The 19,359-nt window shown below is 41.2% G+C and overlaps 1 protein-coding gene across 3 annotated transcripts in view; it reads left to right on the top strand.

The window, feature by feature from the left end:
• AMPH (amphiphysin) overlaps positions 1 to 19,359 on the top strand; it is a 192,023-nt gene that overhangs the window by 80,410 nt on the left and 92,254 nt on the right. For all 3 annotated transcript variants that reach the window (XM_060157340.1, XM_060157341.1, XM_060157339.1), the window contains exon 2: positions 7,721 to 7,805. In XM_060157340.1, the coding sequence (XP_060013323.1) occupies positions 7,721 to 7,805 (85 nt within the window). The remainder of the gene's footprint in view (positions 1 to 7,720; positions 7,806 to 19,359) is intronic.

Below are 19,359 nucleotides of genomic sequence, written 5' to 3'. Positions count from 1 at the left end.
AAGAAGAAGGGGTCAGATAGATGCCAGGGCTCACAATTCATCTTTCCTACATCAGTATTCCTCAAGCTATCTTTTCCAACAAGATTTTTTTTAAGTCAGAGGAGTAAGATGCCCTCAACTTTAAAGGGTTGGGGAGGGTAGAAGAGAGCAGAATTCTGCAGCAGGATACCTCACCAGGTAGACCCGTGACTGAAAGCAACTTTGGCTGGTGCTTTACTGTATCTGCGTTTTGGGGGCCCACCTCACTTCTCTTTCCTTTCCAGGCCCCTGAACTTTCTTTCCTCCACTGCTTTCTAATACCCAGTTGCTTCTGTCCCACTTAGGATAAACCTGCTCACGTCTGAGACTTGTACTTTCTCTCTACCATGCGTTATTCTCAAACTTTTAAAGTCTGAAGACCACCCAAATGGGATGGAAACCTGTGAACCTTCCCTCTCTCATTTGTTCTCGTGTACCTCCCTGAAAGTGTTTCCCAGAATTAGCAAGAAGGCTCATGCCAACCTCCGAGAGGCTTTGATGATGTGATGCCTAATGTACTGTTGAGATCTGCCAGGGCAAGAAGTGAATGTCATAGCGGTGCAGAAATAGGCCCCACAGAGGACCAGATGGAAGGCAAAGTGCAGGACCTTGATGGGCACCTGAGCCACACCAAAGGATGACTCGTCTTATTCTTCTCAAATCAGGCCGCATTAAAGCCACTTCTTTAAGTCTTGAAACATATCCAGAAAGAGGTTAAGGGACTAGTACCCTGAAGTTGGAGAAACAGTGCAGTGTGTACCCATAGGACACTTCAGAAGAGCAGCTACCCTGCACTCGCGGGCACCCAATGGTCTCCCTCCAGTCTGAGGTTTTGGATCTTTGCACAGCATCAGAGTGAGCACTTGATAAATGGATAGGTGGGTGTCCAGACAGATAAGTGAATGAATCATTTGGATGTGGGCAGTGGTAGAAGACCATCTGTCTGTGCCCTCCTGTCCAGAAAAGGCCATGGTCATCCCATGTACTTGATTCCTGGATTCAGTGAATCATGTTTACATAATTTGATGTGCTCTTCTTTCTTTATAAAGACAGAAAGTATGAAGAGAGGGGCACCTCCTTGTTTAGAGAAAACTAATTAGATTGTAGGATTCTTTCTTTGACTTTTAGAGTCTGGCTTAAGGAAGGATGAATTAAGGAAGGAATGAATCACCCAGAGTTAGAACTTTGTCTAGTCTGAGCCGTCATCTAATGTGTGAATCTCTCTAGGGCATCCCAGTGGCCAATGCTGCAGAATTCTTTTAACCATCACCCTTGTCCCAGCATCAAGCAGTATATAAAAACGTGTCTCAGACACCCCCAATGGCCTTCATCTTGAATTACCTTGTCTGCATCCCCGCCTCTTATCAGTTTCCCACTTCGGATCATAGGACCTTTTTTCGTGCTTGGGGTCATACCTCACTATTTTTTGACCTTGCTTTGATCTTTCCCCTAATTAACAGAAGTCCTTTCTATGTGGAATGGAAGATTGTGAATTTTTTTCTTTGACTTCAAATGCCAACTACTTTTTTTGAGAGCTGTGAACATAGTGTTCCATTCCTAATTTTAACATATGGAGAGAAGGCAATTATTCTCTCACTGCTACAATAGTCAGCATTTAATTTGCACTGGACTCCGAGGATTTGAAATTGGATCGGAATTTTGGCTTTACAGTGTGGGGAAACTGCCCAAATTAAAACGAGTTCTAAATTTTTAGGGACTTGACTTGGACACTTTGTACACGAACAATTGCTCTAGAAAAGTATGTGAGATTCACATCATTGGAGCAGCCTTTGTAAACCAAGCTGAGAAACTTAACTGCTTTAGGAGACACTGAAAAAAGATTTATTAGCTTAAATATTCCAAGTTACCATATTCCTGCTTTAAATTTTTTTTATTTTTTGCCTATGTCATGATGTCTTTTAGGATCAGATCAGAACTTCTGAACTCAGGGCTGAGAGTGACAAGATGAATACCCAGCCAGCTCTAGAGGAATATTTCAGAATCTCACTGAAAGGAAAAGCAGTTTGAAAAAGCTTCTTCAGTTGAGAATATTATTTTGCATTTGAAAACTGACAGCAACAAAAGTAACAACAGAAATCTTCTTGTAAAGTGTCGGGCTTCCCTGCTGGCGCAGTGGTTGAGAGTCCGCCTGCCGATGCAGGGGACGCGGGTTTGTGCCCCGGTCCGGGAAGATCCCACATGCCGCGGAGCGGCTGGGCTCCTGGGTCATGGCCGCTGGGCCCGCGTGTCCGGAGACTGTGCTCCTCAACGGGAGAGGCCACAGCAGTGAGAGGCCCACGTACCGCAAAAAAAAAACAAAAAAACAGGAAAGTGTCAATGTACATGAAATTATCTTTGAAGTAAAAGACCTAAATCCTAAGCCAATATGCACCAGGCGCAGATTTTTCTTCCTTTTGCCTGGGGAGGAGGAAGATGTGTCATGTCAAAATCTGAGTGTCAGATGCATGAATATATTAGTAATCCTCCTGTAATATCAGTGGGGCCAAACTGTTCAGGCTTAGTTGGTATTGTCAACATAGCCAGTAGAGAGGTGAATGAGAGAGGCCACCTAAATTATAAACTCACTGTTAAATATTGTACTATTAGAACAAGGTAGAAGATACATTTTTTTGTCATCTCAGTTCTAGGTTTCAGTGTCCTCGATGCCTTAAGATACTGTCTTTCTATGTAGCAGATGAATCTTATCACCTGTATCAAGGCTGCTGGAGAAAAGTCACAAAACTGCTTAAATGTGGGTACCTGCACTTTGGTGGTTTCTGCCTCAGCTGGGCCTTTGGTTCCACCCACGATTCCTGCTTTGTGTTTCTGGTTCTTAACCTTTTCCAATTCCACATCTAAACCATTCCCATCTCCCTGGAGACTTTGCAACAACTCAGCACCCTGATTGTCACCAGATGACCCATTCAGCCACCACAGAAGAAATGATGTCACCCTTGACTCATTCTGTCCTCACCATTTTTGTCTCATAAGCTGTGAAATTCTGTATGTTTACTTCTTGAGGGTTGGTTTTATCTGTTCCTTAGCTGCGGCTGTCATTTATTGCCTGGACTATTTAAATAATCTCTTAACTGGTCTCCCTTTTCCACTCATTCTCTCTTCTAACCTGTCCTTAACACTGTCACCAGGGAGCACAGATTTAATCACGTAGCTGTCTCCAGGGAAGGGAAACTCTTCATTGCCTTCCCGTGGTCTCTACAAGCAGACTGAAGTCTTTAGTCTTGCAGACGAAGCCTTTCCGTAATCTGCCCTCTGCCTAGCACGCTAGCCGCATCTACCCTAGTTCCACAGCTTGCACCCGTGCTCAGACCTGTCACGTGACCACAGTCCCTGGAACGCAGTTTGCTCTACTGCGGCCCCTAGCACAGGGTTTGGCAAGCAGTCTTCAGCAAGTCAATATCAGCTGGAGATAGAAACGAACAGACGTTCTTCTCTGCCTCCTATTCATTGAGATTTGCATTCTTGTCTAGGGAAAATGTCTAACATGATACATTGATTATGGATTCAAGAATGAGAAGATATTTGAAATATGACTCATTCCACTCACCAGTGTGATGAATAAATCTCTTCTCTAGCACCTCTAACTTTGGGTTAAACTTAAATAACTCCTAGGACAGTGAGCTCATTACCTCTACCAACAAACTATTTAATTTCCAGAAAACCATGATAGAAACTTCTGGCACAAACATTTTCTTGATAAAGCTTTTACCTGCCCGTGCTGATTCTTGATCTTGGTTTCTGATGGGAAAAGTCCAGTCCTTCTTCCTGATGTTGGTCCTTCAGGTATTTGAAGACAGATGTACTCTTTTCCCTTTGGTCTCCTCTTCTCCCCGTTACTATACCGATTATATCATTTATGCCTCTTACCTCATGGTATCAACTCTCTCCGCTTCAGCTGACTCCAGGTTGTCTATGTATCTATGTGGTTATCAACTTGTTCACCACATAGAATCATTCAGGACTGCTCCCCGGGTACCTTTCATGCTTGTTCGTGTAGCCTGAGATTACATTAGATGCTTTGGCAGCAATATCACTTTGTCAGCTCATACTGACTGTCGGCGAAAATGGTTCCTTATTTCTACTTAAGGGCAGGAACCATGTATTCTTTTTTTTTTTTGCAGTACGCGGGCCTCTCACCGTTGTGGCCTCTCCCGTTGCGGAGCACAGGCTCCGGACGCGCAGGCTCAGCGGCCATGGCTCACGGGCCCAGCCGCTCTGCGGCATGTGGGAGCTTCCCAAACGGGGGAACGAACCCGTGTCCCCTGCATCGGCAGGCGGACTCTCAACCACTGCGCCACCAGGGAGGCCCCAGGAACCATGTGTTCTTAACATCCATCCTGTCTCATTGTAGTTGAAAGTTGAATACATAAATCTGGCACTTGGACAATTATATTTTGACCTACATTTTATCCCTGTTGAATTTCAACTTGTTAGGGAAGCTTTCTTTTGTGAATCCTCATTCTCATCCTATAACATATCCAATATCCTCCCCAACTTTTTGTCAGTATAAGTTTAGGCCATTGATAAATTATTCGATAGTGTTAGATAATAATATCTATAATAATAGTAGATATTTATTGAGCATTAATTATATGCTAGGCATCAAAGCTCAGCCTTTCCATGTGTATCCTTGGTAGTTTCACACAATACTGTACCATTGATACCCTTTCCTTACACATGAATCACTGAATCAGGTGTAGGTCCCCAAGGGCTGCCTCTGGAAACCTTTCTTCCGGTTGATATTAATTCACTCATCTATATCTTTTGAGGAGAGTCTTTCAACTAGTTACTAACAATCTACTTGCTTGTACTAGAATCTAATACATAAATCTCTTATATACCAGATATGAGTATGATAAACTCCTGTTACTTATCTTTATGATTTTTCCTGATTACTTTAGTGACATATAACCATAGAGGAAATTATGGAAAATGTAGCAAATTATAAAGAAAAAAATAATAATCGCTCTGAATCTTACCATCCAGGAATAACCTCTGTTAACTTTAAAATAGATCATATATATATTTGATCGTGTTTCTTACGCTTATCAACTTATTCCCTAGTTACAATGCCCAGTTCTTTCAAAAATTAGTGTTTTCTCTTCTGTCTTTCACAGAGACTCTTAAGTGAGAAAAGATTATTAGTTAATAGAGTGATTATTTGTCCTTTGAATAGTTATGTTACTGGATACATCCAGCTTTGTTTAAATAATAATTTTGCAATGAGAAATAATATATCTTTCCTATTATTCATATATGATGTTGGTTTGGGACATGAAATTGAATGAAGTTGAGTAATTGGTAATATATGTGAGTCTGTATACAGTTTTATTGTTTTAAAAAATCTTTGTTTAGTAATGCCAAAGGAAGGAATACTAGCATATATTATAAACAGTTAGTTTTAGAATAGAATAAAATAATCATTTTTTACTTATATACTTAGAATAATTACTATTTACCTCCAAAGAAAATTTATTTCTTGAAGGAATCTGCATGGACTCTGACTTGTTGGGTAAATACTTTGATACTTGGGTTTAGTTAAAACATTCTAAACTGAGTCTAAGGAAGTTATCAATTTGTACAAGAGTATATCTTTAAGGAAACAAATTAGCATAAGCTGATGTACAACCTAGCCATAGAAAGTGCTTTGTATGAGTGTATGTTTTAATGCCCAAATGGTTATGTTTTGGAAAAACATATTTGGTAATGCCATAGGGTGTACGTATTCTGAGAAGGCAACATTTATGGAGTTTTTATAAATTCTTAAATAAGTTGGTGTTTTAGATACTAGAAATGGGAATCTTGAATAGTGTACCCGATCATGACTCTCAGGGTCCTTTTGCTCCGTCCCAAGTAACTTTCTGCTGTATCGCTAAGAACTACTTCTGATACCCAGTCTTGTGCTCTAGGAAAACAGAGCCACTCATGTCCAGTTCACAGTCCATCATGATTCTTCCAGTGGTCTTTGCTTAGGCTGCTTCCTTAACTGGAAGGTACTCTGCCACGTTCCTGTCTGCAGGAATTGCCAGCATAGTTTTAAATTCGAAGTATGGTTGATTTACAACATTGTGTTAGTTTCTGGTGTACAGGAAGGTGCTTCAGTTATATACGTGTGTGTGTGTATATGTGTGTGTGTGTGTGTGTGTGTGTATATATACATATTCTTTTCCATTGTGATTTATTACAGGGTATTGAATATAGTTCCCGTGCTATACAGTAGGACCTTGTTATTGATCACTTTTATATAGTAGTTTGTATCTGCTAATTCCAAACTCCTAATTTATCCCTCCCCCACCCCCTTTCCCCTTTAGTAACCATAAGTTTGTTTTCTATGTCTGAGTCTGTTTCGTAAATAACTTCGTACTTGTGTCGTATTTTAGATTCCCCATATAAGTGATATCATATGATGTTTGTCTTTTTCTCTCTGACTGACTTCACTTAGTATGATAGTCTCTAGGTTCATCCATGTTGCTGCAAATGGCATTATTTCATTCTTTTTTATGGCTGAGTAGTATTCCACTGTATGTATGTACCACATCTTTTTTTTTCCTTTTTACTATTATTATCTTCATTTTACTGATGAAGAAATATACTCAGAGAGGTTAAGTGAGCTGCTGGTATGTTATACCACATCTTTTTATCCATCCATCTGTCAATGGACATTGAGGTTGCTTCCACGTCTTGGCTATTGGAAATAGTGCTGCTATGAACATTGGGGTGCATGTATCCTTTCCAATTGTAATTTTCTCTGAATATATGCCCAGGAGTGGGATTGCTGGATTCCAGCATGTTTTGAAGAATCCCCACCAGGATTCCCTGAAGAGCTCAGCTCTAAGGGGATATTGCTTCTAACGCCTTGCCATCCACTCATCTTGCTTATTACAGATTGTCTTTGATTTGTTATTTGTGAACTTGCCTTGTCTACCCCATTAGATCATAAGCTTAAGATTAAGTCCTGGGGCCTTATTTTATTCGTATATCTATTTCTGGATAACCAGTTCTTAGCATGGGCTTTGTGTATCCCAGGGCCTCTTTGAACATTTATTGAATTGAAGAGAGTGTCAGGAGATGGTGGGGGAGAATTTACCATGTGCCTGTGGCTCCAGTAATTCTAAATCCATCCCTATGAAGTAGGCTAGTACTTTCCTCAAATAACTTTGATTCACCGTTTAACAAAAAAGTGAGCAACTGTTATGCATCAAGCATTGTGCCAGACGCTTTGGACAAAAGGACAAGGCATAGCTTTTGTCTTTAAGTCTTACAGCCTACTGGAGAAAAAATATGTGAATGAATGAATGCTATAGCGTGACACCTCCTCAAGGTCATGCAGCCTGTGCGTGGTAGGACTGTGATTAAAATCCAGGTCTGTTCAACTCCAAAGCCACTAGGCCAAGATGCTTACAGAACAGAAAACTAGCTGTGCTAAGAGAGACGTCTCCTCAGAAGAGCGAAACAACAGCCTTGCTCTGCTTTTTGTTTGAAAACATTATTATTTTTTTAACATCTTTATTGGAGTATAATTGCTTTACATTGGTGTGTTAGTTTCTGCTTTATAACAAAGTGAATCAGCTATACCTATACATATATCCCCATATCTCCTCCCTCTTATGTCTCCCTCCCACCGTCCCTATCCCACCCTGAAAACATTATTAAATTGAACCATTTTGTTTTATCCACAAACTAGGTCCTTCAGAAGCTTGGGAAAGCTGATGAGACAAAAGATGAACAGTTTGAAGAATATGTGCAGAACTTCAAACGGCAAGAGGCAAGTATATTTATCTCATTTCTGGGGTGGGAAATGGGTTGGCTTTGTGTTTTAGTGCGTAAATAAAATACCTTGAGGTTGAAGAAAGATCTTCTTCATTGGGCTTGGCATTAACTTGAGGGAACAATGGTTAATTCTGCAGACTTTTTCTGTGCGAGGCAAAGAGGTAGTAGGCACTGCGGGAAGAAGATTTGTGTTTTAGAATCTCAGGAGATGAAGACTTTGCTCCTCTGGAGCTCCTCAATACAGATCACTGATCTAAAGGAAAGGCGATCTTTTCGGTGATTTACCTTCCACTGAGTATTAGCAGTAATTAAATACTTCTGACAAAATTATTTCAATTGCTGCATGCTTTAAGATCACGCATTTTCAATAGAGAGTATATCTCCCAAGAGGGAGAAAATTGGTTATTGGTGGATGAAAACTATCATACTCTTTTTATGGGAATACTTCACATAAGTAGACATGGTATATCTGTGGTATTAACATTTCATGGGGGTATAATTAGGAAAAGAATGTCTAAAAAGTTTCCTCAGGGGAGGCAATGAAAAAAAAGGTTGAAAACACAGTTTGTGGTATTTGTTCCTTTAATAGGGTGCTACGTGTTTAACAGACATATGAATAAAGAAACAAACTTTTTAAAATTATTTGTTTATATTTCTAAGGCTTGATGAATGGCTGGCATATCATCTTTAGAGACCATGCGTGAGGGTCAGGGAGAGGGAAGAGAAACGCCGGGGTCTCTTAGATTAGAAGCTTCAAATCTGGAGCTCATTCTCGAGGTAGGCTGGGCCAGCAAACTCTGGAAAATAAGGTTTGGACACAGGGAAAATGTAAGGACATGGGTTTATTTTCCTGTTGTCATTGGAGCCACAAGTGTCCACAGAGGAAATTGTGGCCTCAGGGATGACAGCCAGCAATGGAAGATCAACGTAGGTTTTCACAATTTTTTTTTTTTTTTTTTTTTTTTTGCGGTATGCGGGCCTCTCACTGTTGTGGCCTCTCCCGTTGTGGAGCACAGGCTCCGGACGCGCAGGCTCAGCGGCCATGGCTCACGGGCCCAGCCGCTCCGCGGCATGTGGGATCTTCCCGGGCCGGGGCACGAACCCGTGTCCCCTGCATCGGCAGGCGGACTCTCAACCACTGCGCCACCAGGGAAGCCCCCAACGTAGGTGTTATGTCACTGCCTTTGCTTCTGTTTGCAGATCCCTGATCCTGGAGGTTTCTTGTTTCCATTTGTGTATCAGCGTTCTGGCTGTTTTGTAACATGCTGTTTCTCTTCCTTACCAACAGGGGATATAAAATCCAGCAGTTAGAGCCCGGTAGACTAGTCTCCACCAAAACACATTGCTGAATGTCTCCAATTTCATCCCAAGACTAAGGGTCGGACAGATAGGAACTCAATTTATTATGAATAACAGTGATCTCGTTCTATCTGAAAATGAGAAAAGAGAGAGGGGAGTTGGAGAAGAAACCGGTGATAGATGGAAAACTAGATCATGTCCAGATCACTGAGTATTATAGAGAGATTTGGATTTATGACGGTAGAAAAGAGAATTCCTAGAGAAATGTTGGACGTCGGCTCATAGACTAAGTTGCCCCCCAGTCTCCTCCGGGAGAACAGATTCTCCACATCTCCTGATGTTCTCGTTTGGTGAGTTCTCTTGCACTTTCTCATACACTAGGATAGCACTCGTGCAGATCATTGACTTGGATGGCAGCAACTTCCCACAGAGAAACTTGTCAATCAGGGCCCTTGTTACTTTGCCGGGCAGTCCCCAGTGTCTGCTTGAAGGGATCGGCTTTGGGTAGAAGAAGTGACTCACGTTTACAGATTTCCCTCCTTGAGGATTTACCCTCTATCCTTTGAAACCTAGTCTTCCTGTCCGGTGTGTCCCTGTGGAGCTAATTAGTTCTTTGCTGTTAGATTGTTTTTCTCAGTCACTTTTACGGCATTATGATATTTTAGCACCCCAGAAGGCTAACCTTGGGAAGCATCAAGTTCAGGAATGCATTCATGATAAGGTAGTACTTTGCATTTTCCAATTATGGGGAATTTTTTAAAAATATAAATTTATTTATTTTATTTATTTATTTTTGGCTGTGTTGGGTCTTGGTTGCTGTGCGTGGGCTTTCTCTAGTTGTGGCGAGTGGGGGCTACTTTTCGTTGTGGTGCATGGGCTTCCCATTGCTGTGGCTAGTCTTGTTGTGGAGCACGGGCTCTAGGTGTGTGGGCTTCATTAGTTGTGGTGCCCGACCTTCAGTAGTTGTGGCTCGCGGGCTCTAGAGCGCAGGTTCAGTAGCTGTGGCGCACGGGCTTAGTTGCTCCGCGGCATGTGGGATCTTCCCGGACCAGGGCTCGAAACTGTGTCCCCTGCGTTGGCAGGAGGATTCTTAACCACTGCGCCACCAGGGATGCCCCTTATGGGGAATTTTTATTGTTCTTTTTTGGACTTTGTTGACTGAACAAGGTGAGGATTGTTTTTTGTCTAAGGTATTAGAGAGAAGTGCAGTTGGCTAAATCATCATCAGTTAAATGCTCTGCTGCTTATTCTTTTCACTATATACATTTTCAAATGTTATGGAGCCAATAGTATACTGTCATTCTTGAAGATCAACACCTTAGCTCTGTCAAGATCATTAGCAGATTTCATAATGCAGGTAAAACTTAAACATTTGGGGAAACTTGCACAAGCAATTCTACTTGATAAGAGTAAAACAAATAGAACGGAAATGTAAAAATAGTATTTCTCACGGAGTCTCCTGACCCTCTTTGGTTCCCTATGAAAATATTCTCACATGAAAATCATCTTGCATTTGCACATGCTCATTTTGATTTTTTTTTTGTTTTAATCAGAAAGAGTAAATTTATAGCCATTTTACTGCCATGAGGAGGGAGGGAACTTTAACCTTGTCTGTATATTAAAGGGAGAGAAGGAAAAAAGGAGGGGGTGGGAGGAAGGTGAGGAGAGAGGTTTACTAATCTTCTATAGAAACATATTAAAGGTTGGGAAGAATAGCTGAAGACTGAATTTATTAATACTCTGTAGAAGGAAAACTGTGTCTTTTTAACCCCCAGTATGTATTGGTGACCAATTCCCATCTGTTGCATATGCTTTTATGCTATGTAGAAACATTAACCAAGGATGAAGGATCTACCAAGATTGTGGTGACCTCTACAAGGCTTATTATTTTTTGTATTAATGTGAATCATTACTCTAAAGGCAGAAGGCATTCTCTTAAGGTGACATACGCTAAAGACATTGACCTGGGAAATCTAGATTTCATATTTTTTTCTGTGTATATGTATTTCAAATCCAACAAAAATACTATTTATAGTATAAAATGAACTTTATTTGGATTTGTGCAGTATATTAGAGTCATCTGACCATACTAAATTAGTACTTAATCCAATGATTCTAAAAGTAGACCACTAGGACTTCCCTGGCGGTCCATTGATTAAGACTCCATGCTCCCAATGCAGGGGGCATGGGTTCGATCCCTGGTCAGGGAACTAAGATCCTGCATGCTGCACAGTGCGGCCAAAAAAAAAAAAGAATGTTAAGAAAAGTAGACCATTAGAATGTTCTAGAAAGTATTCAAGCATCTGGGGCTCTGATGATCTTGCTTTTAAATTTCCTTTAAGAAAATCAGAAGAGTCCTTATAGTAATTGATATATTCCCTGCTTCTTCGTGGTGGAAACAGAGGTAGCAGACGGGTCTATGTTTGCACTTGAGCTTGAGGATTAGCTTTTATCTTGTTCCAACCCCAAATTCTCTTTTTGATCCCAGACCTCTTTTCCTAAAAGTTATTTGATTTACGTTAGCCGGAGAGCATGGATACAGGGTCTGTGCATATGCTCTCACATTGTCCACTGCACTCCCCGTTGCTGTGGATTTTGTGGTCCAGGAACACCCAGTCAGGACCGGGAGGAAGGGGAGAGGAGTGTCCAGCAAAGGAGAATAGAGTGACCCCTCCCCCAAGAGCTCAGGGTTTTCCATGGTGACGAGTGGTAAGGAAAGCAAGGGTTGGAGACATCCAGCCAGGAGAATGAGACCTGACTTCACCGTTTCCTCCCCAGAGGGTTTGTTTTTTTCCTTTCTATATTTCCTCTTTTACCAGAGCTGCTAACAAGTAGCAGAAGTGACTGGTGTGAACATCGGCTGCTTTCACTTCAGTTCACCTGGGTGCTTGCTGACGGGTCTGTTAATGAGCCCAGAGAAGGTGGCTTCTCTCTCTCCTTCCTGCTCATAAACTTGCCCACGAAGATGCCATGCTTATGGCCAGTGTGCAGATTACAACAGGATAACCCAGGGACTGGTGGGGCTCAGATAACCAGCTTTGATCACGTTTCAGAAAGTACAGATATGGGCGCCCTAATGGAGGTGTGGTCTGAGAACTTCTCATATGAAGGAGAAGGGAGCCTCACTTCTGCTCACGTCTCCACGGCTTTTTAGTCCCCCCTTGAAATACCATACAGTGTAGCTCTGCTGCTTCTCTCCATGCCCACCACCAGGTAACGGCCTAATTGGTATAACACAGATGAAGAAGGAAAGAAATATCGGGACCTTGAAATGCTCTCCAGTGGGGAGGATCCAGAGCCATTGATTCTCATTATTAGGATAATCCAATGTCTGAAAGGTGGAGTCATGTCTTCATACTGATCTCTCCTCTGCACAGGGGTCCCGTGTGGCCGCTTTCATCTTTTTCTCTGCACAGAATCTAGTGCTTTGAACATAAACTTTAAAACATTTGTTAAACGTGAAGCTGAACTAGTGGCAGAAACGATCATTTGGAGCATGTTCCTAGAGCACGTTTTTATTTCTGGGATGGAAGAGGTGTTGAATAGTGCTTGAATTTTTGTAAGCAGTTTCACGACACTTTTTAGGACATACGTATATAAATAATTAAAAATTACAGAATAGAAGTTTGAAAAAACAACATAAATACAGGATATGTTCCCACGGTGTGTTAATGTGTGGATAAAATTTTTATTTATGGCAAATCACATTTACATTCCGAAAAGTTTTGTAATTTCCTTGAGCAGATAGTCCTAACAGATATCCTAGAACTATTTCTTTTTAACACAGATAACCATGATGTGAAAGGGGCTGGCTGGTTGTTCCTATGCCTGGTGGTGGTATTTAGGGACTGGCCTGCTCGCTTCCAATTTCTTCTTCCACTTTCTCCACTGCGGGTGCTTCCTTATGATTGAACTATCCTTGCCTGACCTGCCATCTCCCTCTGTTGAAGTCCTACCTTTGCTTAAGGTCAACTTACAAGATATTTCTTACCTGACGGCTTTCCAGTGCCCTCAGCCAGGCTCTCTCTTTCTCTGTATCCTCCAGTGTACATTTTTTTGTAATTCATCCAAAAGCTCTTGTTCCAGTTTTCTTGTATGACAGTTATTTTAGATGTGCACCTCTGTCCTCATTAGGTAATAAAATATTTAAAGGAAGGCATCCTTTCCCAGCCATTAAAAAAATCCGCCTGCCAATGCAGGGGACACGGGTTTGACTGGGAAGATCCCACGTGCCATGGAGCAGCTAAGCACGTGCGCCACAACTACTGAAGCTCGCGTGCCTAGAGCCTGTGCTCCACAACAACAGAAGCCACTGCAATGCGAAGCCTGCAAACTGCAACGAAGAGTAGCCCCCGCTTGCTGCAACTAGAGAAAGCCCGTGCACAGCAGCGAAGACCCAGCACAGCCAAAAAAATGAATAAATAAATAAATCTCTGCCCTCTGCACCTGACAGGTGCTTATTAGTAAATATATCCCTCCTTGTCACACTTAGCTCTGTACTCACTCTTTGTCTTGGATTTTCCATGCCTCCTCACTCATTCATTGTCAGTGTTTCTCTTCATTGTCATTTACTTTCTCATTTTCATCCTGACTTTTGGCAGCAAAATAACCTTTGGAGAGTGTCTCACATGGCCTGGATTTGATTCTAACCTGGGTTATTGAGACTAGAGCAAGGCTCTGGTCCCCTCTCTGGGTTCTGAAGCTGCCCTAGTTCCATGCTACTCCGTATGTATCAGCTGGCCTGTATGGTATTTTCCATTTTCTGAGAGCTTCACATACTTTTACTCACAATGTAATAAGTAATTTTAATTAATGCAGAAGAATGTTTTTCAGTCCTTGAACCCCAGCTACATTCTTCAATTTGTAGGGTTTTTTTTCATGAATTGTGTTTTAGAGTAAGCTTACTCTTCTCTGATCGGATAATATTTTGACCATACAGCACTAATATATTTAATGGATACAGTTAATTTCTTCTGAGCAACTTCTGAGAGACTTGTTGAGTCTTGTTGCTTGCATTTATACTTGGTTTCCATTAAAGTTTGAACTCAATAATTGCACAATATACTACAAGAGAATTCATATATGTCTGCATCTCTGGAAATAAAGTTGACTCCTGTTTCTGGCTAGCTATACGTTTCTGTGAGAATACCGCAATACTGAAAACCATCTTAGTGCGCCAGTGTTTTCCAAAATTTAAAGTATTTCTTCTTGGTATCAACTTTTAAGGAAGTTTCACGGTTATTTGATTGATGATAGCATGTGGGTGCATGTTTAGAACAATAGTATGTAACCATTTCCATATTCATTTTCTTTATATTTATTGAATGTCTTCTGTGTTCCAGGAATGGTTCTAGGTCTTTGGGAAACTTCAGAGAACAAGCAGACAAAGGTTGCTACCACTGTGGATCTTACATTCCAAAACAGGGGGACAGACAATAAATAAAACACTTTAATAAAAATAAGCAGATTATACTGTTTGCTAGAAATGATGAGAGCTATAGAATAGCTAGAGAATAGCTAGAGAATATATAGAGATAGAGAATATATAGAGTGAGGTAAAATATATCAGGAGGCTTGGAGACAGTAAGTTTCAAGTTTGGCTTCAAAGGGGAGCAAATAAATAGGACCGTAGCTGGGGAAGGAAGTGACGTCAAGAGAGCATTTTCCTAAGGTGGCAGAAATATGTGTATACTAATGGGACTCATTTAGTACAGAAGGAAAAAATGATGAATCACCAGAGAAGGGAGAGAACAGCTGACTTGTGTCCTTGAGTAGAAAGAGGAGTTGGGATCCGGTCCACAACTGGCGACATTGGCTTGAGCTAGGAGCTGGATACTTCATCGAAGGTAACAGGTCAATATATATATAACAAGCCAAATAATAAGTGTCTATTCAAAGCATTTCTTGGCTGACTCAACACCTAATTAAATGTCTACTAAGCATAAGGCATTGCAAACGGAGTGATAAATCGTTCAGACAGAATAGTTTCTGTCTTTGTCGAGCTTGTGGTCTAGTGTGCAAAAGTCTTCTTTCTTTTAAAAAATAAAGTAGTAGAAAAAAGACACAGGATCTTGAGATAATGTTACTATAGTTCCATCATTAGAATGCATTTTGGTATCCTAGTTTCACCTTTAACATTAGCGTATGAGTATACTCTCACTCCAGTTGGTATTCTTACAAAAAATGGTCTAAGCCCCTAGTTAAGACTTTCAGTCTTCTTTGTACCATTGTTCTGGTGGAAAAGATGTGGTTTGCATATATAGTCTTGACTTAAGAGTCCTTTTTTGGGTAAGTATCACCCATTGATTGCCAATACAATTGACTTCTGTGGAAGGGAGCAGAGAGAAGAAACCTGCAGGTGTCAAAAGAATGTGTTGGCCCTTGCCCTTCAAATGTGCCTGGATTTCTCTATAGTCTTCTGTTTATTCATTTCTGACACACCCATTAAACCTCTCTTTTGCTCACTGGCTTTCAAGGAGAGAAATGAGTCTGCCTACTTCTTGTGACTATTCAGGTGTTGCTGTCCATGGTGCCGGATGGGAGAAAGAAAAAAATATTCGTTGGAGAACTTGTCCATCTTTTATCCTCTTTGTTCTTATTTCTTTCATTCCAACCACAAGAATATCTTTTCATTTATGGCCTATATAAATCAAAAGCTTAACCTAACTAAAATTTGATCCAGTCAAACTACAGATGTTCTAGGCATCACTGTTTGGGCCACTTCCTATAGAGCCTGTTCCCCACTTAAGAAATCACTTTTAGAGGAATCTCGTCATGTTATTGCTCAAAAGGTTTCCTTTCATCTGTCTTATTCTGTTGCCTATTTTAATTGTATTTTACCTTACTACATTAATTAACTATGCCAATTGGAGAAGATTTAGTATCTCATTTCCCAGCATTCATTTAGAGACCAATTCCATGTATCTCCTACTTCTCCTTGTGAAGTCAACTTATTATCTAGTTTGGATGCCCCTCCCTAAATGATCCCCAGGTTGACTGTACTGTTCTGAGAATGTGATGCAGAGAATTAGGCATCTCTCTCATCCAAGCCTAAGGAGGCTGTGGAATGGTTGTAAACATTGGCACAGATGAGCTGCAGTTGATTTTCAGATTTGCGTCAGTATTACTGATTCCCTGCAGTTGCCTGCAATTCTCTCTCATAAGTCACCCTGTAAGCCCCTTTCTAACTTTGCGCTGAAGATATAGTCTAAGTGATGGAAATGCATTAGAAGGCATGTCTGATGGTGACTGAATGAAACCTGGAGCCGGACGTATTTTTAAGGGCCTTTTGGGCTATCTCATACTAGAGCCACATACGAGAGTGTCCATTCACACACTGTGTCAATTAAATGATAGACCCACTGAGAAATTAAAGCAGAGGTTCCCAAATAACCAGTAGAATATCTGAATGCCTTTCAAAATTTTGATTCCTGGGTCCCATTCCAGACTTCTGAGTCGGGTCACCCGTTTTGACTTGTATCTCTAAAGAACCATCATAAGGTAGTAACAACTTGGATGCAAGCCTTAGATTTCACTGATATAGTGAAGATAATACATATATTTCCATGTATGTGGAATAGTAATACACATTATTCCTTAATTGTACCTTCTTTTGACTGTGTTCCTAAACCCAGATAATTGTAAGACTCTTCTATGGAGCTTAAAAAATCTACAAATTTCCAAGCCATACCTGACTGGCTTAGGCAAAAGCACTGATGAAGAATTTTTATTATTAAGACTTTCCATAAGTAGGGCTTTAACACTTATTACTCTGTTGGTCACGGGTATTCATGCTTTCTTGTTTCCTCACAGTAATTTATCATGTCAGTTTGATTTTTTCTCATATCCATGATTCAGTGGTTCTTACACATCTGCATAAATTACTGCCACGGGTTCTAGGATCCTCTGTTGCTGAAACACTTAAAGGTACAAAAAAACTTTCTGAAAAACATAAATGTGTGTTTGAGACTTAGAAATACAAATTAAAATGAAGGAAGCAGTCACAATTCCCCAGTGGCTTGTTTGGGGGAGGTTTTGTATATTCCTCATGAAGATACTCCTTCGTACTATGACAAGTAGCAGAACTTGGTTCAGTCAAGCATTTATGAAACACCTGCTCTTTGCACAGTTTATCATTGAAAAGGTATCAGGTAGAATAATAATAGTGCATCCAACATTTATTGAATGCATACTGTGTGCCTGGTTCTCTGCTGATAAGTTACGTGGACTGTCTCCTTTGACGCTGGTGATAGCCCTAGTAAGTGAATACCATTATCACTTCATTTTACCAACGATGAATCAGAGGCCTAAGTGACTTGCCCAAGGTTCCACAGTTAAAAGTGGCAGAGCTCAGATTTTAAAGCCAGGCAGTGTGATCCCAGAGCCCACCGACTTAACCCCTATGCTCTATGAATCCAATGGAGTATACTCAAGAATCATGAGCTTTTGAGAAAAACAAGTAAACAGCCAGTATCTTTATTTACAGATTAGAACTACATCATGAGAGCACAGAAAAAATGATTCCTTTAGTTAAATCATTCTCATTGGTTAACAGTTGATTTCTCTTACGTAGCCACATCCATCATTTGCTGGCGTCTGTGCCTTTACAGTTTGAGGGCATAGAGGTGGGAGAGGGCAGTGAAACGTGGGCTTTTGAGGCAGTTTGCGGAGCCTAAATAATCCAGACCACCTCAGCTCCAGTACCGGCTTGCCGTCTGTTAGCTCTGTGACCTCTGGCCAAGCTTTTCAGCCTCTGTTCCTCAGTCTTCTCATTTGCAAATGTGTGCTGACCTCAGAGGTATTGTGAGGATTATGAGTTAATAGGACAGTGTCTGGAGCAAAGGGAGCCTTCAGTAAATGTTTGACTTTGTTACTTATTGCTATATTAAAGGCTTGCTTTGAGGACACTGTTATGGTCTGAAGTTATGTACCTCCTAAGTTTGTATGTTAAAGTCCTAACCCTGGTACACATTAGAATGTGACTTTTTTTTTTTTTTTTTTTTGTGGAACGCGGGCCTCTCACTGCTGTGGCCTCTCCCGTTGCGGAGCACTGGCTCCGGACGCGCAGGCTCAGCAGCCATGGCTCACGGGCCCAGCCGCTCCGCGGCATGTGGGATCTTCCCGGACCGGGGCACGAACCCGTGTCCCCTGCATCGGCAGGCGGACTCTCAACCACTGCGCCACCAGGGAAGCCCAATGTGACTGTTTTTGAAGATAGGGCCATTAAAGAGGTAATTAAGGTCAAGTGAAGTCATATTGGTGAGTCCTAATCCAGCATGACTGTTGTCCTTCTAAGAAAAGAGAAAGACACTGGGATGCACACATATACAGAAAAAAGGCTATGTGAGGACACAAGAAAGCAGCTGTTTGTTTGCAAGGCAAGGAGAGAGGCCTCAGGGGAAACCAAACCTGCCAACACCTTGATCTTGGACTTGTAGCCTCCACAACTGTGAGGAAATACATTTCTGTTGTGTAAGACACCCAGTCTCTGGTATTTTGTTACGGTGGCCCTAACGAACTAACACAGACAGCATAAATGGCAGTTTCAGAAGCATCCTGGATGTTATTTTATGTCTGGAATAATGATAGACAAGGTACGTACTTCATTTCTACTCATCTATGCACCTCTGTAACTTGACATAGCAGTTGTTTCTCTAATACTTTTAAGTCCTGTCCAATTTGGCCATGATAGAATATTGTAAATGGAGTGGTATCCATACCCACAGAAAGGGACACTGAACGGTAAGTCACAGGAAGAGTCATTGTTGAGGGGCGGCTCCTGTGGCATTTCTCTTAATTTTTGGGTCATTTCCCCCCTCCCCGCTGTATTCATTACTGTGCTCTAGGAATTAAAGCAAAGCTTCGAAAGATATGTATATAATGTCTCTGGTGCAGCTTATAAGTCAAGCCTCTTCACACACACACATGAAATGAAAAAAAAATGGGATGGCTTTTCAAGGCTTACAAACTCAGTTGCCTAAAGGCCATAAAGCATATCTGTACGTCGTATCCAGCCTGCCTGTGGTGGTGAGTTTAACAGTTCTAATTAGGTAGTTCTATCCCCTTGCACACACAATGGGTTAGCTTTTCCAAAAGATCAGAATAGACACCTATAAACACGTTAGTTGGCTTAAGGGAAATACATGGAAAAATGGTACATGTAATTACTAGCTAGCTTTCTAATTTTGTTTTGTTGAAAGGCAGAAGGTATTTGACTTGGTTTTCAGATCATAGGTATGCTTGGAGTTGCTGACG

Source organism: Lagenorhynchus albirostris, chromosome 8 (assembly GCF_949774975.1).
Source record: "Lagenorhynchus albirostris chromosome 8, mLagAlb1.1, whole genome shotgun sequence".
NCBI lineage: Eukaryota > Metazoa > Chordata > Mammalia > Artiodactyla > Delphinidae > Lagenorhynchus > Lagenorhynchus albirostris.
The sequence above is the reverse complement of the archived record's forward strand: the minus strand, read 5'-3'. Positions and strand labels throughout refer to the sequence as shown.